General features: G+C 47.5%; 4 protein-coding genes across 4 annotated transcripts; 1 reads left to right on the top strand and 3 right to left on the bottom strand.

Annotated features, from left to right (window-relative positions):
- Window positions 1-816: 816 nt before the first annotated feature.
- LOC123169235 (uncharacterized) lies at window positions 817-2,447 on the top strand. Its single transcript, XM_044587073.1, has one exon. The coding sequence runs from the start codon at window positions 897-899 to the stop codon at window positions 2,247-2,249; it is 1,353 nt and encodes a 450-aa protein (XP_044443008.1). The 5' UTR covers window positions 817-896; the 3' UTR covers window positions 2,250-2,447.
- A 798-nt stretch (window positions 2,448-3,245) lies between these two features.
- LOC123163900 (protein SRG1-like) lies at window positions 3,246-4,843 on the bottom strand. Its single transcript, XM_044581307.1, has 4 exons — window positions 4,607-4,843; window positions 4,240-4,499; window positions 3,823-4,153; window positions 3,246-3,587 (listed from the first exon to the last, which is right to left on the bottom strand). Exons 1-4 carry the CDS (start codon window positions 4,841-4,843, stop codon window positions 3,345-3,347), a joined length of 1,071 nt encoding a protein of 356 aa, XP_044437242.1. The 3' UTR covers window positions 3,246-3,344.
- A 12,040-nt stretch (window positions 4,844-16,883) lies between these two features.
- On the bottom strand, window positions 16,884-18,275 carry LOC123165138 (formimidoyltransferase-cyclodeaminase). Its single transcript, XM_044582773.1, has 2 exons — window positions 17,642-18,275; window positions 16,884-17,539 (listed from the first exon to the last, which is right to left on the bottom strand). Exons 1-2 carry the CDS (start codon window positions 18,030-18,032, stop codon window positions 17,013-17,015), a joined length of 918 nt encoding a protein of 305 aa, XP_044438708.1. The 5' UTR covers window positions 18,033-18,275; the 3' UTR covers window positions 16,884-17,012.
- A 206-nt stretch (window positions 18,276-18,481) lies between these two features.
- Window positions 18,482-23,825, bottom strand: LOC123165137 (chaperone protein dnaJ GFA2, mitochondrial). Its single transcript, XM_044582772.1, has 17 exons — window positions 23,615-23,825; window positions 23,467-23,541; window positions 23,297-23,388; window positions 22,624-22,707; window positions 22,494-22,532; window positions 22,088-22,210; window positions 21,554-21,604; window positions 21,389-21,476; window positions 21,214-21,278; window positions 21,039-21,113; window positions 20,418-20,490; window positions 20,236-20,327; window positions 20,077-20,148; window positions 19,647-19,703; window positions 19,511-19,559; window positions 18,958-19,024; window positions 18,482-18,885 (listed from the first exon to the last, which is right to left on the bottom strand). Exons 1-17 carry the CDS (start codon window positions 23,739-23,741, stop codon window positions 18,783-18,785), a joined length of 1,332 nt encoding a protein of 443 aa, XP_044438707.1. The 5' UTR covers window positions 23,742-23,825; the 3' UTR covers window positions 18,482-18,782.
- Between the last annotated feature and the right edge of the window lie 710 nt (window positions 23,826-24,535).

Raw genomic sequence — 24,535 nt, 5'->3', positions numbered from 1 at the left:
ATAAAGAACTGTGCTAAAGGTGAGCATCTAAACAAAAGGTGGGAGGACCGGAGGAGAGAGTCCGGTAGTTAAAGCCAGGAGGAGTTTTGTCTCAAAGAGAATCAGGAGGACTTTTGTCCTTTCAAAAAAATACGAGGGATACATTTGTCCCTGATAGTACTTTTTTTTATTGAAATCTCTAAAAAAAATCCCTAAAAAAAAGAGAGAGAGGGGCCAACGTGGAAGAATTGGATTGGTGTTTAGGGGAGTGAGGGGCCCACACCCCTGAAAATCAGGGATGGGGAGGTTTAGATTAGGATAGTCCCGTAGAGCTTCTAATTCGCACAACAACATGCAGGACGCACGCATCTTGCCACCACACAACCCTCGTCGTTGTCCGTCTCTTCTGGTCTACCAGTGTGCCTCGTTATCTTTCATACTCAGCTCGGCTGTCCATCCTATTTGCCCATGTATATTAATTCTTGAAGCAGCTTACTGATTTAAATTCATACATGTATATAAATCGGTGTAGAGGGGCGTAAAGAAGCGAGGTGGTACTATTTAATAGAAGCACAAACCCTCTATTGTCTAGGGAATCAGGCATGGCTCAGTAGGATTGTGCCTTCATGACTTGGAGGCAGGTATTGAGTTTGATCCCAACAGAATACGATTTTTTTTTGGCCTAATCTCTTGGGCTGCCAGGGTCTGCTTCGAGAGGTCGAGGCCCACAAAGGTGAACGGAGGCGTATGACGGTAATCAAACATCGGCGGTGTCAGGTGATAGGATTATTAAGACGTTGAAAAGGTTGATACGACTCCGATCGAGACACAATCAGCGGTCGCTCCAAATCGCACGGCGCACGTCGATCGCTCACAAGTTGGGTACGGCGCGCGCCGGCCCTAGCTAGCGAAGATCAATGGAGACGCTGCCGGAGGACGTGGTCGCCGAGATCCTGGTGCGCGTGGCGGGCGTCGCCGCCCTCTTCCGCTGTGCCGCGACGTGCAAGCGGTGGCGCCGCCTCATCGCCGACGCCTCTTTCCTCTTCCGCCGCTGGCCGGAGGGCGCGCTCCACCCGTCCTTCCTCCTCGGCGTCCTCGTCACACCACTGCCCCGTGAAGAACGACCAGCACGAATCATCTCTGCGCCCGCGCCGTCGTTCGCCCTGGTGCCATGGTCGCCCCTCGGAGACCGCTACCGCTTCCTCGGGCATTACATCCGCGGCCTTCCCAAGGATGGTCGCTTGCACACGGTGCCGCTCACCGCGCGTCGTGGCCTTCTTCTCAATCACATCGTCGAACTCGTCTACCCCAACAATCTGACTATCGAGGGAAGCTTCAGTCTGGCATTGTGCGATCCGCTCGCGGGCGTAGGTCGCGTGCTCCCCCCGCTGAAGTACAATGGAAAATTCACGATGGTAGGGTATACCATCCTAACCGATCTTGATTGCTGCTCCGGCAAACGGCGATGGCCAATCTACTCGGTCTCGTTCAAAGTGCTAATCATCAGTGTCGACGAAGGTCAGCCCGGGTACAATCTCCATGTGTTCATGCCCGCTGAGTGGAGCTGGAGCACGCCTAGACAGTTCTTTGGCACTCTGGAGCACGGCGTGCATGTGGCGCCCCAGCAGGCCAACGCCGTCGTGTGCCAAGGCGCGGCACACTGGCTTTTCAGGCGGACGTCAAGCTTTTACACGCTCAGTGTGTGCGCTAAGACTGCCCACATGTCCTTAACAAGGCTCCCAATCACGCCGAACCAAACCGACCTCAACTTGTATAGTGAACCAATGCTTAGTGTCACCAATGACGGGATGCTATCGTTACTTCGTTTGTATAGGAAATTCACCATGCTGGAGATCTGGACATGTCAAGGTGACTATAAAAGTGAGGATGACAACGTGGACCGCTGGTACCGCACAAAGATGATCAAGCTAAAACGACCCACGCAGATTAAGATCGACCTTGTGCGATGCCTGTGTATCGGAGAGATGAGTGGCAAACTGCTGGTCAATGACAATCAAGGTTGTGTGTACATTGCAGACCTCCAAACTGGTGCAATGGAGACGGTCACCGAGTGGTTTCGCGGCAGTGTCCGGAGTGCTATACCCTTTGAGATGGATTGGCCTGCCTACTTCATGTCTAAGTTGGCTGGTGGCAGGATCAAGCGGACTAAACTGGGAGGAGCTATACAGAAAATTGCGAAATCTTTCTGGGGACTAGTAGTTGTGTCAGTAATCTTTGGACCAATTGCTATGAGGTGGGCTTGGGCCTAGTAGGAGCTACAAGAATCTTAGGTTTTTGTGTGGCAGACTTGGTGAACACCTAAGTTAATATACTACGTACGGGCGCAATGGCTACAAACTTTTCCATTGACTTTTTTCATCAGATCAACAGCTTGGAGTTGACATATTCAGATCAATTGCCTCTGCATTCTGTGTTCTGTTTTGATATGTGTTTTATCAGGACTGCTTGGTGTGCTTGCTGAACCATTGATGTTCTATATTAAACAAATCGTAATGATGTTTTAAATGGGTGTTTAAGCTATGTGCATTTCCAGTTCTCCAGTATCTAAGAAGTAAAGTTTCAGTTCTTTAAGATTAAGTATACAGTTAATTGTGATTATAACTGATAGTTCAACTGAACCTGCATGCTATAACACTATATCCTGCATGCTGCTTAATTTGTTCATTATTTCATGGCTAAAGTAGAGATCAAGATAAAACTTGTAATTAATGTACTTGACTATGAGAAAAGCATGGCCGAGTAAGCATTTGCAAGGTCCATCAAATTTGAAATATGAAAAATGACTCGATAGCCGCCAATCCATGGATGAATTATTCGGTAATTAAAAAAATTACCTCCAGAAGAAAAATTACCCTTCCCAAAGGATGGATGCATCTCTGGGGTCGCCATGCATCAATTTACCAGCAAATACTCCACACACTTAAACCCAAGCGGATGGCTAACTTGAAATATACTACGTAGAGCTAACTACAATATTGCAAGAGACTCAGGACGCGGCTTGAGAGTTTCATAAGAAGAAAAAAAAACTTCATTTTTCTAATCAGTCAATCAAAAGCTCTTGGTTGTTGCAGGGGTCACTCCGCTAATTGGCTTGGATCTGTTTCAACTTAATTATAGACAACTAAAGCACATGACCAGCAATCCAGCATCACAAAATTTTCATTTAGAACACATTAGTAATATTATAACTTTATTTTCTTATTAGCATATAAAACATGCAAAAACTTGAAATGACATGTGTTGTTGAACAAAGGGAGTACTTAATACAAGTGACATTTAGAAATACACAATACAAACATTGGTCATAATTTGATCACATTTTTTCCATGATGGATACCACATAGTTATATCTGCAGTGTATCAATAACCATCGTTCCCTGAGAGAAATGTTCATACAGCCCGGCAATGTAGTCCTTAACCTTCACTTTCATGTACAGTGCTGGTCTCTTCTCATCGATCAGCTGAGCCGATGGCTCGATTTCTCTCTCATGGTCAACAGAATAGTCTACAGCCACTGATAGCCTCTCTTTCTTTGCATTTGTCAGAACCCTATGCACAGGGCTCTTGAAGAACCCGTTGCTCATTATCTATTAAACAAAACATTTAACTCAATTAGTCCATGACCTTAGAAACTTTTGACAAAATGGTTTTTTAATCCGTAAACCCTGGCATTTAATTTTGATTGTTTTGTTCCATTATGGATATGCTAGCAAAGACTATAAATTTGTTATACCATGGAAGTATTTTTCATGGAAAACACAAACGGTTTCGTTCTGACCTGACCATACAAAATAGTACTTCTAGTTTATAAAGAAAACGCACCTCAGTCTGATCTCCTATAATGACCAGCAGTGTGTGAGGTACGATCGGTACATCCCACCACACCCCATCTCTTAGAACTTGCAAGCCACCGACGCTGTCATCGACCATGAGAAGTGTAAGAACGGTTCCATCGCTGTGAGGCTTGAGACCAAATACAAGCTCTGGCCTTGGACACTCTGGGTAGTAGCTGCATCTCACGTTAGTTTCAGCCTTCTCCCCGAGCTGGTCCACAAAGTAGTTGTCATCGTCAAGCTTCAGTAGCTTCGCCATTGCCCGGAGGAGATCGTCCTTCACTCCCCCACATTTTGTCGTGAAGTTGTGCAGAATATTCCTGCAAAGAAAACAATATATGAGCTTATGATACTTAAACCCCAAGCCTGGAAATTTGGAAAGTGATATCTCTGATCAATAGGTGACCTGAAGTTTTCAGGATGTGTTGGCCAGAGGGCAATGCGTCGCTCGTCCTCGGGCTCCACCTTGAGGTAGAGGCGGTCAGACCAGTCTAGGATCTGGTCCGGCGACCTCACCTGGTCGTTCCCGTACCCCTCAAACTGGAATTGCTCACCGCCAATTAGGTTGGTGTACCTCTTCTTGTCTTCGAGTGGCCGCTTGAAAAACTCCCTCGAAGCAATCATCATGCCATCCATCATGGTGGTTTCTACACCATGGTTACTGAGCTGCATGCAGGTACATATATATAAGCAAGATGAATATGAACGTTTGATCTTGTACTAAAATTGTGGAGTACTACTAAGTACCGTGGGCTGATAGGATAGTTACTTACCAGGAAGAGGCCCCATGACTCGAGCGCTGCTCGAAGCTTCGATGCCTCATTAGTGGCTGCACCATCTTCCGTGAAAAGGCTGCGGAGGTCGATGACAGGGATAGGTGCTGCGATGGCTGTGGCGAGCTGCTGGCTGTGGTGCCCGCGCACCACGTACTGGGCTGGCACCTCGGGCTTGCCGAGGACGTTGGCGAGCTCCTGCACCATCATTGCTCGCGCTTCTCCCATGCTTCCCATAGTTGCACTTGCACGACCTTCACGTATACTGCATGGGTCTTATAGTAAGAGGGAGTACCAAACAGAAGAATCTGAAATGTATTCTGGTTACACTTAAAAATCAGATTGATACTGCAAATCAGACATACGGGTAAACTAGATATGATTTGAACAGTTGCAAGGCAACGTTAAATCTCATGCATTTTCTCGGCTAGCTCATGCATATGAGCTTAGATCAGGAACTGCCAGACGAAATTACCTGCAATAGTGGGAGAGATCTTAGCTAGATGGATCTGTGATCAATATCCTTGACCAATTCCTTGGGTCAGTACTTGTGCTCTACAACAAGTAATGCAACTTAGCTGTGGAAGTACCAGAGCATGGTGCCCCGTTTATATAGACTTTGGAGTAACAGGTAGCGCCTCTAACAATTGAAGAATATGACAAAAGAACTTCATAGCCGGCCAGCCATGGATTAATTATTGGGTAAGTACTCTCTCTGTCTGAAAAAGTTTGTCCCTCAAATGGATGTATCTAGCACCAAGCTTCTTCGGACGGAGGGAGTAGAAGATTACCGCCCACAGAAAATCTAGTCTTCCCCATACACATGCGCTTCCCAAAGGGATCGATGCATCTGGTCACCATGCATCTAAGTTCGAACTGCCAGCAAATACTCCACAATTAACCTAACCCAAGTGGATGGCCAACTTGAAACATACGACGTATGAACTTTGAGGTAACAAATTGAAAATATGACAAATGACTTAATAGCCGCCTAGCCATGGATTAATTATTCGGTAAATTTAAAACTACCACCAAAGGAAAATTTACCCTTCCTAGAGGATCGATGCGTCTGGTCAGTATCCGTCAATCTACCAGTAAATATTCCCCACTTAAAGCCAAGTGGACAGCCAACTTGAAATATACCGTGTATGTGCCACGTAGGAACTTAGAGCTAACAACAATATTGCAAGAGACCCAAGGACGCGACTCGAGAGTTCCTTGAGAAAACTTAATTTCGTATGAACACTTGCTTTGAACGCCGACGTGGAATGAATTCTTTTAATCGGCCGGTCAAGAGCGCTTGGTTGCTGCAGGGGTCAGTCCTAGATTCGTGTGGCTGGCAGGCTTAGATCCGTTTTAGTTTAAATATTGACAACTGAAGCCCATGACCAGCATGTGTACGTCAACTTCAAACTATTTATGCGTCGGGGACGTCATTAGTGCTAATTACTATTACGTCAGCAACTGAAGCACAAGCTGCTGCTACGTCGGAGTTAGAGGTACACTTATGTGCTAAGCATCATGTTGATGATTGTTGTTCGAATGTGTGGTATGTTACACCTCCAGCCTTCCTTTTAAGGTGTACTAGAACATGGATGTGCGCTTTACTGCACCCGTCTATCTACAAATGTAATAATATAATACCTGAGAACATTTAGCCGGTAGAAAGGTTCGGGAAAGAAATGAACAATTTAAATGATGTTAGGGTTTAAAGCAGTACATATTTTACATGTTTACATAATTGTTTGTACTTCCTCCGGTCCAAATTAATCAACGCGGTCTCTATACAGCATTGTACAGAGGTTGCATCAACTAATTCAGTTCAGAGGGAGTAACCAAAATTTGCTAAATAATGTAGCATGCACATTTCAATTTTACTCTATGCTCCAAATATATATTATGCAGATGCCACTAATTTCATTGGTTGAAAATGGGTCATAATTACAATTACCTTTCATGCTCAAATTAATATTGATGAATATCATTCCATACATAAATTTTTCTAATCAGTCAATCAAGAGCGCTTGGTTGTTCCTGGGGACAGTCAGCTAACTGGCTTGGGCCCGTTTCAACTTAATATTAACAACTGAAGCACATGACAACCAATCCAGCATCACGTATTTTTCATTTAGAACACATTAAGAATAAATAACTTTGTTTTTCTTATTAGCATGTGGAACATGCAAAAATTTGAACATGATACAAACATTGGTCATAAAATGATCAAAGTTTTTGCATGACATGCATGATACCACATATTTATATCAGAAGTGTATCAATAACCATCGTTCCTTGAGCGCACAGCCCGGCAATGTAGTCCTTGACATTCACTATCATGTACAATGCTGGTCTCTTCTCAACAATCAGCTGATTCGATGTCTCGAGATATCTCACATGGTCAACATAATAGTCTAGAGGCATCTATGGCCTCTGTTTCTATGCATTTGTCACGACCCTATGCACAGGGCTCTTGAAGAACCCATTGATCATTATCTGTGCAACAAAACATTTAACTTCATCAGCCCAAGACCTTAGAAACATTGAACAAAATGATTTTATGTTTAAAATACCTGGCATGTAACTTTGATTGTTGTGTTATATATGGATATGCTAGGAAAGACTCTAATGTTTTTATAGTATGAATGTGTTTTCATGAAAAACACAAGCAGTAACTTTCTAACATGACCAAACGAAGTAGTAGTTCATAAAAAAATGCACCTCAGTCTGATTTGCTATAATGACGAGCAGTAATTGAGGTACGGTCAATACATACCACCACACCTCATATCTTAAAACATTTTGAAATAGACTTTCGCCCTGCTTTATAAATAAAGAGCAACTGTCAGGTCCATACAACAAGTTCAAGTGCAGAAAGTAGAGAAATAGTATGATGTGGCATTAGCACAAATAGGCCCAAAGAAAGCATAAAAAAAGACCACCAAGTTGTAGGAGTCTCGAGCTGCCTGCAACGAGGCAAGTCGGCGAACAACATCAGTCGTCGCTTCTATCATAAGGCCCAGCCGATCGCAATTCGTTGTTTAGACAACAGGTACCAGTGCTGCAAAAGTGCATGGAATTTGAGGATTGAGTCAGAGGCCTGCCTAAGAAAGACTTGTTCAATGACCATCTTGTTGCATGTCGTCCATAGGGTCGAAGCTAGTGACACAAGCAAGAAGAGGTGTCTCCTCCTACCGGTCTGGTTGCCATAGGTTTGAAGGAACCCGGTCAGGTCCAGGGCCTCCCAGTCAGCCCTAGAGCCTCACGGACAAAACTCCAAAGTACTCTCGCCGCCATGCAAGAGAATAGGATGTGGGTCCCAGTCACCGAGACATCACAGAGAGGGCACATCCCATTTCCAGCGACGTGCCACTTGATCACCTCTATCCCTAATGGTAGGCGATCCCGCAACAATTGTCAAACAAAGATTTCAATCTTAAGGGATAAGGGCACTTTCCAGAGCAGAAGAGTCTAGGAAATAGATGGCCTTCGGCACAGGGCATGATATGCCGAGCCGACAGAGAAGTCTCCCGAAGAGGCTAGTTGTCGGGATATGGTATCCGGATAATCTGCAAGCACCGGTGAGAGGGCCGCCCGCAATCCAGCCCACTCTATGTTCTCCCGTGGCCCAAATATCCGTCGGAACAAGATGTTCCACTGGCCATCATAGGCGAACATGGAGACCAATACCATCCAATCCGAGCAAACGATAAACAAGATTGGAAACCTCATACATAATGGTGTCCCGTCCACCCATGGGTCGAGCCAGAATAGGATCCCCTCTCCATTGCCAGTGGAGAAGGACACCCCGGGGGATCTCATGCTTGATCCGTTGGATGGACCTCCAGAATTGGGATCCCTCCCTGTGCCCACTAGTAAGCAGGGGTTGGCCCCTCATGTATTCTGCTTGGGAAAGGCCCACCATACCCCGCGCAGCATAAGGGCCACGTTCATGCGACGAGACGCTAGAATGCCTATCCCTCCCAATTCCTTTGGCATGCATTCTTAGGCAACTTTACTATATGATATTTTTGTCGGCCATCCATCACTTGCCATAAGAATCGGCAAATTTCTTTATCAAATTAGCTCTGAACCCCTTCCAGTAAGATATAAAGCCCCATCATATACATCGGGAGACTAGAGACATTGGAATCTATAAGCATGGTATTACTCCCCTTGGATGAAAAATGTCTGCACCAAGGTTCCACCCTAGATGCTACCCATCCCATAAGAAGGTCAAACTCACTCAAGGGATCCATCCAGTCAGATAGCAGGATCCCCAAGCAGGGCCGAATCTACTAGGGGTGGCTTTAACAGGCTCGAGCCCCCCCCCCCCCCTCTCCAGCACCGCAAAATATATTGTTACTACTAGTCTCGAGGCCCGGCCCCGCCACTTCCTAGTCCAGCCCAACCCATGTGCGCATGACACAGGCAACCGAACCCCCCCCCCCCCCCTATATTTATTTGTAGATTCGCCACTATCCCCAAGTACGCAACGAGGAAGGAGGACAACCTGCAGTTTAAGTTGTCTGCTATACGTTTTTGCTCATCCTCAGAGTAACCTACAACTACCACCTCGCTCTTGTCGAAGTTGATCTTAAGACCATACATGGCCGTGAAACAGAGTAAGATGAACTTGAGATTTATGATGACAAGTTCAGAGCCCTCGACCATAATCATGGTATCATCTGCATCCTGAAGATGGGTGACACCAGCTCTAGGGATAAGATGCCCAACCATCCCAGGGTGCAACCAGCATCCATGCTTTGTCCAGGATGACCGCAAGGGCGTCGACCACAAGGTTGGAGAGAAGAGGGGAAATAGGACCCCCTTGTGTCTTACCCCAAGCTAAGACCTAAAGAAGGGCCAACGTCCCCATTAATATTGATCGATGTGATGTCAATCCTAACCAACTGCATGATCCAGGAGCACTATAGGTCATCAAACCTCCTCCACTCAAGCACCAAGTGGAGGAAGGCCTGGTCAAGGCGGTCATAGTTCTTCTGGAACTCTAGCTTAAGAAAGACACATCTATGGCGGTGTATCCTAACCTCATGGAATATTTCATAAAGAGCTAAGATCCCATCATCAGGGTCAGAGAAGCAGTTGGTAGACTTTCTGACAAAGCCTTTGGGTCGCATCAGGGTCCTCCAGCTATGTGACAAGATTGGAATGCTCAAGATAAGGTAGGCGCCACAAGTTTTAGGGGGTGATTGTTAGCAAATAAAACCTTGCTGCGCGTCGGTACTTAATCTGCCATGGCAAGCTATTTTTGCTCCCATGGCAGCGCTTTTATAGGCTACCATGGCAGTGTTTTCTGGCTGATGTGGCAAGTCTTTCTGTTAGAAGTTTTTACGGTTTAGGGATCAACTACTTTGAGCGATTCTTGTGGCATGATTGGTTTGTTAGTGGGATAGCGTGATCGGTTTGTTCGTGGGATGGCAAAAACCACTCTCTGCATCTTTGTTCTCTTAGGGCATGTACAATGGTGCTATTTTAGGAGTGTCACATAGGATAAATGATGAGGTGGAGGAGAGAGAACTCATAAGAAAAGATTTGTCTTCTCTTATTTAAGAGATAATCTCTTAGCACAATTTATCTCACCACATTTATAGGAATTGCTAGTTATTAAAGATAAATCTAAGAGATAACCCATTGTAGACATCCTTTTATTATCATCTCTAAATTACATGCAAAGCTTAAGATAACACCGTCTTATCAACCACTGTACACAAGCAAGTGTGAGTTGAGGGCGAAGGGATTCCTAACAGGTAGCCGGCCAGACATGGATTAATTATTGGGCAAATAAAAGATTGTCACCCACTGAAAATCTAGTATTCCCCATGCACATGCTCTTCCCAAAGGAGGGATGCATCTGGTCGCCATGCATCTATCGACAAGCAAATACTCCCCATTTAAGCTAACCCAAGTAGATGATCAACTTGGAATATACCACGTAACTATTCTGTAAATTTAAAACTACCACAAAAAAATCTACCCTTCCCAAAGGATCAATGTATCTGGACACTAAATCAATCTATCAGCAAATACTCCACATTTAAACCAAGTGGTCGGCCAACTTGAAAATATACTGTGTATATACTTCTTTTTTTGCGGGAGTACTGTGTATATACGATGTATGAACTATGAGCTAACAGAGTAACAGTATTGCAAGAGACCCAAGGATGCGAGTCAGGATTTTTATAAGGAAAAACTTAATTTCGTATGAACACTTGCTTTGGGCGCCGATGTGGAATGAGTTCTTCTAATCGGTCAGTCAATAGCGCTTTGTTGTTGCAAGGGTCAGTCCTAGATTCCAGCAGCTAGCCGGCTTAGATCCGTTCCAAGTTAATTATTGACAACTAACGCACATGACCAGCTTGTACGTCAATTTCACACTATCGTGCGTCGTCAGCAAGGACGTGGTCAGTGCTTAACTACTAATCACGATTACCTCTGCAGGTGGATTTGGGCTAGTTGTTGTATCATGAAGATCAAGGTCTTTTCGTTGATGATTGTGATGGATAGATTGAACACTCTAAGATCTACTTGCAAGAAGGCATTGGAATGTCTGATCCTAATACATGTGTTCGGTGTCCAACTCACACCAAAGAAGACAGGGATCATCTTTTCTTCATGTGCAACTTCAGTTGCAGAGTCTGGTATTATTTGCAGATTGATTGGCCATAGGGAGTGGATATGAGGGACAATGCTTTGACGCCCAGAAGGAATTTTGCTAAACCTTTCTTCACTGAGGTGGTGTTCACTGCATGTTTGAATGTCTGGATCATAAGGAATGCTAGAGTCTTCAGGAATGAAAAGCCTAGCTTCAACAGATGGAGGAATGCTTTCATTCATCACATTTCTCTTCTAGCTCATAGAACTAGCAGAGATATATAGAGGAGCTAGTTAGATGGGTTTCCTTTACCACCCTGAGGTGAGTCTTGCCGTTTTTTTGTACACATTTCCTTTCTCCTTTGCCTTAGGACGTGTACATACTATATTGTGTTCTCTTTGAAATAAAAATGAGAGGCGGTGGGGTGATTTTCCCTACAGTAAGCCGTCAAAAAACAACACATCATGAAAGTTTCCTATTTACTCGGTGCCCTGAAGCGATCCTAGTTACTTCAGCAGTTGATTCAAACAGGGAAGATTCCTATTTTGAAATAATCATGGTGCCTAAGACGTTAAACAATTCCACCAGAGAAATAACATCATAATGCTTCACTGGAACTTACCGACATAGGAGCTATTGTGAAAGACGGTTTGTAATTTGAACGCTTGCATAAGTTGTTTCTGTTCGAGAAACAGGCAATTCCACTCCTCCTGTGAGCCCCTCCAATTCACCCCACATGTCAAGCAGGGAGTTACCCTTGACCATCCTCAAAAGGCAGTTGTTTTCTAGTGATTATCAAAAGAAAATGGCAGACTACTCCCCATGCATTGATCTACCAGCAAGCATTCCCAATTTAAACCCGGGATGGACAGCTTGAAATATACAAATATGGACTTTGAGCTAACAACTTGATGTTCGCAATATCGCAAGAGACTCAAGGATTACGCGACTCTAGTGCGCCTAAGCAAGTTTCCTACCAAAATTTTTAATTCGCTATGAACACTTTGGACGTCGACGTGGAATGACTTTTTTTTAATTGACAATTCATGCACATTAATTGTTGTGGTACACTTGTACAAAGGACTTGAACGATTGCTCTAACTGGATCCCTCGTGAGCGTGAGCCAATGATCATACACATGCACATCATATACAATGTGCACGAAGAAATCTCTATGTATTCGGAATCGTTGTCTGAAAAGGTTCTACGGATACACCAGATTGTCTGTATATAGTCCATGACAAGTTTGGCATGTCCTTCTGCCCCATGGCAAAAAAATGCAACCACGCCCTGGTTGAGGGCCTGTTCGGCAACCCTCTAGCTCCCTCAGATCCTCAACTCCTCAGCTCAACTCCTCCGCCCAACTCCTCGTTGAAAAAACCCAGAGTTCAGAAACGTTTGGCAGCACAGCTTCTCGATCGGGAGCACTGGCGTGGGCTGGCAGCTGATTCGGTTTTGATGTGGCCTAGCTCGAGCGATAAGCTGCAGCGAACCGGTACGCTAGCTCACTTGGCGGTGGCACGCAGCCGTAGTTTCAGTCAACTCTCGCTCCTTTGATTTTTCAGAGCAGTAGATGTCTAGCTCCTCAGCTCCTCGTAAAATATAGTACGCTCCGCTCCCAGCTTCTTTTTCTTAACTCCGGGAGTTAACCCGTTCGGCACAGCTCCAAAGCTGGAGTTAGTGGAGTTGGGAGCTGGAGAGCAACCGAACAGGCTCTGAGAACCACATCTCTCATTCTCCTTTTTCCTCTGAATTGATCTGAGCCATCGCTATCTTCTCCCTATTCCTCATACGAGGAGTCGTCGAAAAACTTGTCCACAAGCCTCTTCATATGTGGATTGCATCGGAGTTAAATATGAGCATTGTTGCCTATGAATTTGCTGCATCAATTGAGAAAAAACAAAACAAAACAAAGAGGGGGGGGGGGGGGGTAGCTCTGGAATAATCTCTCGAGCACCTTGTGGCATGCAGCAACCAGCACATGATGCACGGGGGTGGTCTCGGAAGACAAGGGGGAGGCGTGGACGCGTGAAGAGTCAATTCGAGGCATGGTTTTAAGTTTCAGTTTCAGAAAAAATTTAGCACCAACCGAAATTACCGAAATTCAGTGAATCTCAGTTTCCATTCAGCCAAATGACTGAAATATTCACTCAAATTCAATTGAAAATTTGAAAATTTGGAAAACATTTGAATTCCTGTGTTGTACTGAAATTGCTGAAATATTTTGGCTGAAAGGTAATATTTCAGTGTATACTGAAATTCAGTGAATTTCGTCGGAATCTCACTGAAAGTGAAAACCATGATTCGAGGATAGCGTGCACCGCGCCAACAGGGCATACCACAGCTTGGCTCGGCTGGCAGAGGTGGCCGACATGGGGAGGCGAGGAGGAGTCCGAGAGCTTGGGCACCCCTGCTCCTCACGCTAGTACGCGGAGATGGTTTCGCCCTGTACGAACATAGGCGACGAGCTCGGCTCGGTGCACGGTGAGGTGGTGGCTTCAGCGGGGGGCTAGGGAGGCAGCGGGGCCCTAGTGTGCAAGGGGAGGCAAAAATGCAATCAGCGGGGGGTGCTGGGTGTCGTGGCGGTTGACAGTGGGGACATGGAGAAGATGCGTGCAAATAGCACGACATAGCGCCCCTAATAGTTCCGCCATAGCGTTTTGATAAATGTTTCGCTAAAAAATATATGTACAATATGTCGCTAATAAGAGCATCTCTAGCCGCGCCCCAGGACGGCCCCAGGAGCCATTTTTTAGCACCGGCACTAAAAAAAGTGTCCCAGTCGCATCCCTACAGGCTCGTTTTGTGCCGGATTTAACGAAAGCTACGGCCGGCGCACGCAAGGCAATCCCAGGGAATCAGGGAGCAGCTGGGGGCGCCGGCACTAGTTTTTGGCTGCAAAAGGCCCACTGCCAGCCTCTAATCTCTCTCTCCTTCCTTTTTCTGACTAGGCCCACCACATGTAGTGCAAGCAAGAATCTCCTCTTTCTCCCACATGCCCGCCGCCCCTTCTTCTCCACGCTCCACCAGCCCTCATCCGCCTCGCGGCCTGCGCTGGCTCCGAACGGGCGAGTGCGGCCAGCGAGCGGGCGCGGTCAGGGCTCGCCGCGCCACCCGAGCTCGCCGCCTTTCCGGCCGGATCCCGCGGGCGTGGCCGGCTCACCTCGTTGCTGCTCAACGCGGCAACCGGCCTCTGTCTCCTCACCGCCGCTGGTCGCGGCCGCCTCCTCGCCGCGCGCCGGTCTCTGCCTCCTCACCGCCTCACTCTGCTCACCGCGCGCTGCGCGCCGCCGTCGCCGCCCTGCCCACAGCGCGCCGGCTCGGGCGTGCCGGAGCCCAAGCTGCCTCGCGGCGCGCCCGAGGGCCTCGACTCCAGCGGCGTCTCGCCGCCTCGTCCTCGACTCCAGCAGCGGCGGGCCACGCCGCTCGTCGCCGTCCCCGCCTGCGGCGCCGGGTCCGGCCCCGTCCGCTGACCGGCTCGCCGCCCGTCCGCCTCCTCGCCCCCGCCGGCTCCTCCCTCTGCCGGCCCCGCGTGCCGGCTCCACCCACTCGCCCTCCCGCGGCTTCCTCCGCGCGGGCGTTGCTTCACCCCCGGTCGGGTCTGCTCGCCGCCCCACTCGCCAGCTCGCCCCGTCCGCTCCGCTAGCCACTTGGGCGGTTCGCGTGGTGGTGGTGGCTGGGTACGTGCGTGGGGGGCAACGAGTGGATTTTTTTCCACCCCCAAGCTTAATTTTTCGCCGGCAGCCCCCAAGCGGCGAAAAAAATGCCTCCTGGGGGGCTCAACGGCTGGAGATGCTCTAACACCCTACAGCATGATATACATGCTAAAGGCATCCTCAATGCCGACCCACAAACCTCCCGCAATAGTCGAACTGCGATGTCTATATTGCGAAAGCCATCCAACAACGACCTCCATCGGTCAGCGGGGCGGTCCGGACGTGATTTCTCCCGCAAACCAAAGACAAAAGTGCGCGGGGGGGGGGGGGGGGGGGGGGTTGCAGGAGTCCGGACCGATCCCAAGCCTGCTTCTGACCGTCCATGCCCACCAAAAAACCCTCCCCACTATCCCGCGTGCCTCTCGGCCGGCGCCAGCTGCCTGCATTCATGCGGCTGTAAGGCGCGTCGATCCGCATTGAAGGCGGCTTAGGGAGGACGCAACCTCTCACTGCCTCCGCCATTGAAGCGGTTCGCCGCCGATGGCGCCACCCGCTACACGCCCGGATGAACACGCCTCCTCGCCGCATTCATACGCCTCCATTAAACCCGCGTGGAAACCAAGAAACCTACTCCGGCTACATGTCCATTCATGAGCGGGTCGGCATTAAACGCAACGCCGGCCGAGCTCCTCCCGTCCGCCCTCTATTTAAACGAGGCTAGACGCCAGACAAGAATCACACTCCATAGCTCCCCATCTCCTCCTTCACCACTTTTCTGATGGCTCCTGAAGAGCAGTTCTCCGGCATACAAGCCGGCTGGGTGGCCCGCCGAGCCCGCCGGATACGAGCGAGGCAGGTCGCTGCTCCACCTCTCGCGCCTGACCTGACAGAGCAAGTTGCCGCCCCAAACCGCCGCGTGGTTCAACAACTCGCCGCGCCAGGCCAACTAGATGAGGAGTGGGGGTTGCTCCACACCGACACGGCGGGAAACACGACGGCTCGGGCATCGCCGCATCCAGTGCATGCGACCGCGCCATCGGCCGTCATCACGCGCGTAGCCGCGCCATACACGCAGAGAAAGAAGATGGATGTGCGGATGTTGACGAGGTGGCGGCCCGCACATCCGCGCCCGCCGCCATCTTCGAGGACAAGTAGAACACGGGAGGCCGCCGCCGCTTGGGTCCCATGAAGGCCACCGCTGAGGCGACTCCGGTGTACACAGCCGGTGTCTTACCCGGCTCTTCTCTTGCGAGGACGTCCGTCGATCCCACACGGGCTTCACAGAAGCGGAGCCGCCGCCTTCCCCTCCCGTTGAAGCATCAGCCGGGGTTCCACTCTGGTGAGCGGTGGGTAAGCGAGCCATCCTTTGCGTTGAATTATATACCTCAGGGGCTCCCGGCAGTCCGGTGATCGAGCTGCCGGACATGAGGAAGACAGAGGGATCGGCGGGCGGCCATTTAGATTAGGTACTACTCCCTCCGTTCCTAAATATAAGTCTTTTTAGACATTTCAAATGGATTACAACATACGGATGTATGTAGACATATTTTAGAGTGTAGATTCACTCATTTTGCTCGGTATGTAGTCACTTATTGGAATCTCTAAAAAGACTTATATTTGGGAACGGAGGGAGTATTATACATCCAGAGCCAGACTAGCACCGTTTAGTTGATGTAAATATACTAAAATCCGTCATGTTTATATGAAAATCCGGCATTTTTATGTGAAATCCGCCATGTTTATATGAAATCCGGCCATGTTTATACGAATTTCGTCCGATTGATTCGAGTTTTTGTGAAAATGTATGCGGCTACAATTGAATGGCGTCCTCCCGCATCCGTGTCCGCGGACTGGTTTTCTGTCCACTTACAGATGCGGGAGGAAATGTGGGGGTTGTCGTTGGAGATGCCATAGTAGCATAATTTTAGTACGACGCTATTTTTTTTATTGCACAAAATGCACGGGTCAGGAGGGGACATGGAGAAGACAAACTCCGCTCCAGAATGCATATTGTGCACTGCATTTGCTCCACATGATAAATGTTAATTAATTATTCTTGATCGGTTAGAGTTATATCTCAACAAACACGAAATCCATAATGCCACTGTGCTAAAAGAAACAAAAGGGGGAGATGAAATCAAGCCTCAGCCTGAGCTGACTTCTCCATGTAGAGCTCGACGATCTTCTCCTGGGAGAAATCCGTGAAGTACCCCTCGCCGACGGCGAGGCCTTCCTCCCCCGCCAGCCGCTCCACCATGCCCTGCACCTCCTCGGCGCCCACGCTCCCCGGGTCGAGCAGGTTGCACGCCACCTCGGCGCCGCCGTCGCCGTGCGCGAGCCCCATGGCCTGCACGGACCGGAGCCCGCCGCCGCGCTCGCTGACCCGGCGCGCGACCCGCCGCACGGCCTCCACGTCGGCCGTGCGCACCGGCACGTTGTAGTTGTCCACCCAGGCCGTCGCCCCGAGCACCAACACGCCCTTGGACGCCGACGCCGCGTCCGGGCCGGCGTCGGGCGCGACGGGGAGCGTCGTCGCCTCGGCCGTGACGGGGAGCGGCCCGTGCCACTCGGCGTTGCTCTGAGGCCTGAAGTAGCCCAGCTGCCTCCTGATGGCCGCCAGCGTCCGGCCCTCCCGGTGCGCCGCGCCGTAGAGGTACGTCGGCACTGCCAACCGACCCCGTCGCCGCACGGGTCTGAACGTCAGCACGCCGCACGGAGTGGCAAGCAAAGGGGGACAAGAACAAGAAACAGAGGAGACTGGTTTACCTTGGAGCCCGTCGCCGATGTCGGCAGCCACGGCGGCGGCGAGCGCGGCGACGTCGCGGAGGGCGGCCCCGGCGAGGGGGTGGAAGCAGACGTGGTCGACGGCGCCGAGCCGCGGGTGCGCGCCGGCGTGGGCGCCCAGGTCGATGGCCCCGAGCGCGGCCTCGACCATGCCGAACACGGCCCGCCGCAGCGGCGTGGCCGGCGCGACGGGGTGCGGGAGGCGGGAGACGAGCGTGTAGCCGACCCGGTTGTAGGCGTCGTCGGCGAAGGTGTTGACAAGGGCGACGGCCGGGTGGTGCCGGCGCGCCGCCTGCTCGACCGCGCGCAGGACGGCCGAGCTCCGGCCCTCGGAGACGTAGAGCTTGCAGCACGCCAGCATCGGCCTCAGCATCCTGCTCCTATACGCAGCCGCCGCATCCAAGATGCAACCACCAACCAAAAAGAACAGAAAATTCTCGTACAAGGAGAGGAAGATGAGGTTGTGGACAGAATTGGGCAGCGAGAGAAGAGACCAAGCGTCCAAGGTCTCAGCCACACAATGGATTCTTCCTCCGTTCAGAGGAACTTGGTTCTCAAAATTGCTCAAATGTTCTTTGTGCCGTGTCGATATGAATTACAAAAACTTCCAGTTAGGAACATCGATATCCACGAGAATCCAGCCATTACAAATATTGGAGTTTGCTGAAAACCATGCAAGTTCCAGAAAGACACAACCACAAGGATGACCACATCCAAAAACTGTCCAAATCCAAACTCTTGAAACCACTGAAAGCAGAACGAGCAAAATTGTTTCGAATGCGGAAGTGTCCCGACCAGCGACATGAATAGACAGTGGCACCGTGTGTTCAGTGTGTCTCTAAAACATAACAAGATCAATCAATTATACAATACAAGATGCCGCCAACCGTCATGCTCATGCCTCACTCTTGGGAGAAGAATACGTGCCAGGCGGCAGGGTGTAGCATTATTTCCCAGCTACAATAACTCGAAACCAAGATCTATGTGTTGCCATGCGAATTCCATGCAACCTAACTATATAACTTAAACCTGCAAATTTCCAGGCAGCATCCTACTCTATCTTGTGGTGTGTGATGAGCTAAACCGCCCATGAAATGCTGGGCGGCTTGGCTCCTAAGACCGGCTATCCTGATGCGCCAGCTGCCTTTTCCGCGTCCTTGTCGTCCTCGCCCTTCTCTTCCTTCTCGAACTCCTCGAGAAGCATGCGCTGTTTCTGCGTCAAATTCCTGCAGGAAATATGTGTGAGAACTACCTGTGACGGCACAGGGCATTGTACACAAGTTTTGCAGGCAACTTACACAGGGATTTTGACATTGAAATGGACATATTGGTCTCCATATGAATACGAGTTTCTTGTCTTGATTCCTGCAGGACACGATGTTTATGATTATATAGGCAAAAGGGAATGCATCAGTTATTCTGTTTTCCTATAATCATTATTAGTATGATGCCATACATAAATCATTTATGTGGTAGTTCAAGCTGAATGTTCACCTAGATGCCAGTTAAAAACGAATCCTGGCATTTTCTTTCAGATCTTACTCCTGGCAATCTAATATACAGGAAGGCAAAAGGAGACAATTTTGCAGGTGCTACAAACTTTGTCTCTTCGTTGCTTATTCATATCCTTATTGCTTCACTTGAAGACTTAAACCCAGATACAGTTTGGCAAATGCCTACTTTTCAATTGTTCCGAAGAAAAGAGTAGATCTTAGCAACTAGTAGTAGTTATACCTAGCAAACACAAGATGTGCTTCAACATAAAAGCACCGACTATAAACTATGTCACTGTATATGCACCTAAGATAAAATGAACCACGAGCAAAAGATAAACAGTCCACTGCAATTTACCTTTTCCTCTCAGAACAACCTTCTGACCAGGTTGAGTACCAGGCTTAACCTACAACAAGAGGAGACCGATGGATAGTTTGCCACTTAATAAACAACTAAAACCTTGCACAATTAAGATAGACCTTTTTGGGCATACCTTTAGAACAACATCTCCAGCGAGAGTTGGCACTTGAACAGTACCTCCCAGAATTGCCTATAAATGACATGAATTATGTCTCATGAGAACAATTATACCTCACATTTCAAGTGCCACTGCAATGTCACAAGTGACTCAGCACAGAACTACTCTTAACATGAGCTGTTGTGATTAATGCGAGGAAGGATTGGTACTTGCTCATTCAAAGGTCATGGGGAAGCTAATAGCATTAGTATCCTATAAGATCAAATTCAGCCAACACGATCAGGATTCGTATTCCTATCAATCAGTGGCTTAGAACAGAGTTTTCATGCTAGCGCACAGAGGTACAATTTCAAAGAAGGGGGATCAATTTTACCACTTTCCTTTAACTGTCCCATGACAAATAAAAATGGTATACCACACAGAGACTGGAACATGCAACAATTACCTGAGTCACGTTTAAGACAGCATCTACATGGATATCACCTTTCTCTCTCCGGAATACTGGATCCTCACGAACCTGGAACGAGAATAGCATTACAAAGGTCAAGTGCCCATCTTCAGCCATCAGCTAACAACAGAAATACCAAACGAGAAGACGGCTGACCTTAATGGCTACATAAAGGTCACCAGCACGAAGACCGTCTGGATCTGCTTGACCTGATCTAAGCACTTTCATGACATCCTCATCATCCGTACCTGCACATGCAGAATCATGTCCAATGGCATATAGTAAACACAGAAGAACATCACGTGGGTACAAGCGATGTCAAAAACTTGGAAGCTTACCAGGCGCTATATCAATAGAGACTGTTTTTATTCCTGGCACAACCTTCTTCCCCCTGCACGACTTGCAGAAATCCTAACAACACAGGCATGGTAATCTTCAGCTCACATCAAGTAATTAGAAATACTCATTGTGCATAATGTTGATTGCAGACAAATATGGCAAGACAAAGGGCTTCATAATCATCAGTCTTCACATTAACCACTAATGTATGATAGGAAGCAACATTTACATTAAACAGTAATGTATGATAGGAAGATGCAGATGCACAGTCTCACACGACATTTATTCTAGTCACCTGGTTGGTAATAAATCAGTACACACTAAAGAGTACACCGATATTTGTTCACTATGATGTTGATGTAGATATTTGTAGGTACCAAAAAGTAAGCAGATATTTGCTCATTCCATTTATTCTGGTCATCTGGTTAGAAATAAATCAATACACATTAATAAGTACGCAGATATTTGTTCAAAATAAGAAGCTTCTCTAGTCTAGAACCTTAACGAATGGTCAACTTTCCCAATGATTCATTGGGGGCTTGGTACAGAAATGTGCTACATCGGAAAGCTGTTTTTACTTTATTGCAACTGATAGTTGCTATTACAAAGCGATATCTCACCTTTACAGTCTTGCCAGATCCACCACACTGCGTGCATGTTGATTGCATTCTGAAGGGACCAGTTTGCAGAACCATCTGCCAGCATTAGATGAAAAACAAAAACAAATAAGACACTAATTATATTGGTCAAAGGCATCTTGATAACTAAATAGAATGTGCTGGTGGAAGAACTAACATATCCAGAACCCCTGCAAGCTAGACAAGTTTCGGGTTTGGTTCCCGCAGGTACACCAGCTCCATCTAGAAGAAGCATGATGTTATCAGAAAAGGGAAAATATGATTCAAAGACGACATTTAGTTACCAAAAAAATGCAGTTGGTAAATGGTAAAATACACGTGCATATACATACTGCAGGTTTCGCATGTTACTAAAGTCTGGAAGTTGATTGTCTTTTTGCATCCTTCAACTGCTTCCATAAATGACAACTCAAGCTTAACCTGCAAAAGGATTACATGTAATTGCAATTCAAAGAGCAGAGCTATAACGGTCAAAGAAAATTAAATCTAGAAATAACCTTAACGTCCTGTCCACCAGATTCTCTATCTTTGAAGATGTTCCGGAGGAACTTCACAGCAAACAAAGAAAGCAGAGGTCAGATTAGATATGCTAGATTCATGAGATTTGAATACATGAAGCAACAGAAAATTCATCTGTTCAGTGTCAAGTAAAACAAAAATGTAGAAACGGATCGAGAAATATTCCTATATGCTTAGCAAGCTAACTCGATGAGAGAGAGAGAGAGAGAAACCATCTGTGACATAAGAGGGTATGGCTGGTGCTTTAGGAGAGCATCACAAAAGAACCAGCCATATAAGGGGCTATCTAGTGTGTAATGATTAACACACAAATGCAGATGCTTAGCTCAAAGTAGCTCCAGAAACTGAAAATTGCAAAGATGAAAGATTTTCCAGACGATATAACTATTTCTGCTTAGTCAGAACATACATAATAATGCTAAAAACATGAGATTTGAGAAGAAGCAAAACCACCAAACTGGGACCTAAAATAAAAACAGTAGAAAAGATTAATAACTCAGAAGATGACATACATCATTCATTCCGCCAGTACGACCAGTGCCGAAAATATCCTCAAAAGGATTTCCAAAACCGCCTTCGAATCCGCCAGCTCCACCACCTCCAGCAGCAGCCCTCTCATATTGATCAGGGCCAACCTGTAAAATCAGTCAAAGTTATCAATGTAGATTCCATGTTAGCATGAGATTCTGGCCAAGCTTTTTACACAAGAAGGTTGGTGTTTTAATTTTTAGACAGGTTGATGACCATTGCAAATAGTAAAGGCAAACAAAAATTAGACAATTAGTCAAGTGGTATTTCTGTCTAATTATCTTCATTTTCAAGCAATTAATTATTTGTACCTCATGAACATACAAAAAAAGCCAGCCATTGGCAGTCAAAGGAACGTAGACGTGTATAATCAGAGGAATTAAATTGTACCTGATCATAGACCGCTTTTTTTTCTTCATCCTTCAAAGTCTACAGAGAAGAAGCGAAAATGTATGTATTAATACTATTCAAAGCTGTATATCTTGAAATTGAGCATCTACGCTGAACAAAAATCAAGTACCTCATAAGCTTTCTGAACCTCTTGAAACTTTTTTTCTGCATCGGCATCGCCTTTATTTGTATCTGGATGGAGCTTCTTCGCAAGCTTTTAGAAGAAATCAAGAGTAGAAAATATAAGATGGTGAGGTAAATAACAAATTGCATGCCATTGAAAGTATGAACTATCTTACAGTGTAGCCTATAAAGAAAAGATAACTCAATTGCCACAGATATGATATAATAACTTGCGATTACTTTGTAATTAGGCACCAAGGAGACACCAGCCCCTCCACAAATATCAAACATCCTAAGGCCCTTTACTTCTGCAATCCTGTATGCTTAAAGAGTCCATGTAATTCTTATTTTCCGAAACATTTTTGGAAGTGTTTTTTCAGGTTGTTCAGCAGAGACCTGAACAAGTTTTGACAACACAAAACTCAGACAATATTACCACCGATAACAGGTGAATGGTGATCTGATTTCTGCGCATAAAACACATGATGAACTAATAACAGGTGAACGATGATTCGATTTCTAAGCACGAGCTTTTGCCACCACATTTAGCGCATAATGTGTGTATTTCGCCTGGAGCATCTACCAACTAAAGTAACTACCCACAAGCAGCCTTCAAGTTCAGTCTTAGACAACACTAAGATTACAGTACAAGTGCCACACCCAATTGTACTGAGCCATACCGCGTAATACGCCTTCTTGATCTCGCCCTGGCCGGCGTCCTTCCTCACACCGAGCACGTCGTAGTAGTCCCTCACCGCCACGGGCCTGGTCCCTGCACGCAGCCACAGACCTCAGGGAAAGCTCACCCAACCGGGAACAAACGAGAACCACAACCGCCCATCGCCCTCACCGTGGAAGAACCTGCTCGGCGACGAGAAGGGCGGCCTCCAGGAGGGCGCCGCGCGGGCCGCGTCGCCCCATCTAGCTGCGCGCAAGCACCAAGGGTCAGTTAATCAGGGGGGCGGCGGACTCCGGGAAATCGGGAGCGGCGGACTCACCTCTGTGCGCGCGGGAGGCGTGGAGGGAGGAGGAGCGGGCGGAGGAGGAGGCGGCGGCGGCGGCGGCGGTGGAAAGGGAGCGGCGGGCGAGGAGGAGAGCGAGGCGGGCGCCGCCGGGGAGCCGCATGGTCGTGGGGGCGAGGTCGGTGGCCGTCGGCGTCGCCGCCTCGGGGTTAAGGGGGAGGGGAGGGGGGGAGGGCGCAAGGTAGGGGAACGTTCTGGAATGCGCCGCTCGCTTCGCTGGCCCGCATTCTTCTACCTCGCGGCCCGTTGGGCCTGCCGTGTTCTGCAAGCACGAGAGGGGGGGGGGGGGGGGGGGGGGGGGGGGGGGCCCATGCCGAGGCGTTTGCAGCCCGAAATGGTGGATGCTTCGGTCTCTTTTTCCACACGCCTCCTTTACCACTCGTTTGCCACATGTGAACAGATGACATCAGCAAGAATTTTTTTGGTTTTCAGTTTAAAAATATTTTATCTTCTAATTAAAAATCCGTTTTCACCATTAAATCCGTCTCGACGAGATCTTCAAAACTAGACCCATGTTGATATGTTTCGACAAAAAAAAAAAATTGCCCAAAAATTGCCATGATGTTTACACTGTAGTTGTCATAGTGCTTAAACTAAAGTTGCCATGTGGCAATTTCAGTTTGTCGATCATGGCAATTTTAGTATTTTGATGATGGCAACTCCAGTACTTTGACCATGAAAATTATTTTTTGTATGAACCATGGCAATTTTAAGTGCATGCATCATGGCAATTTTAGTTTATGGTTCATGGCAAGTATATTTTCTTAATTTCCCGTTTTATAAATGTCAAAATTACTTTTAAATGTAGAAAAAAATAGCTGAAACATATCATGGCAACTTCAGTGTAAATACCATGGCAATTCATGTGCAATAGACATGGCAACTTTAAACCCAAAA

The sequence above is a fragment of the Triticum aestivum genome, chromosome 7D (genome assembly GCF_018294505.1).
Source record: "Triticum aestivum cultivar Chinese Spring chromosome 7D, IWGSC CS RefSeq v2.1, whole genome shotgun sequence".
NCBI lineage: Eukaryota > Viridiplantae > Streptophyta > Magnoliopsida > Poales > Poaceae > Triticum > Triticum aestivum.
Note: the sequence above shows the minus strand (reverse complement) of the source record. Positions and strands in the feature narration are given on the sequence as shown.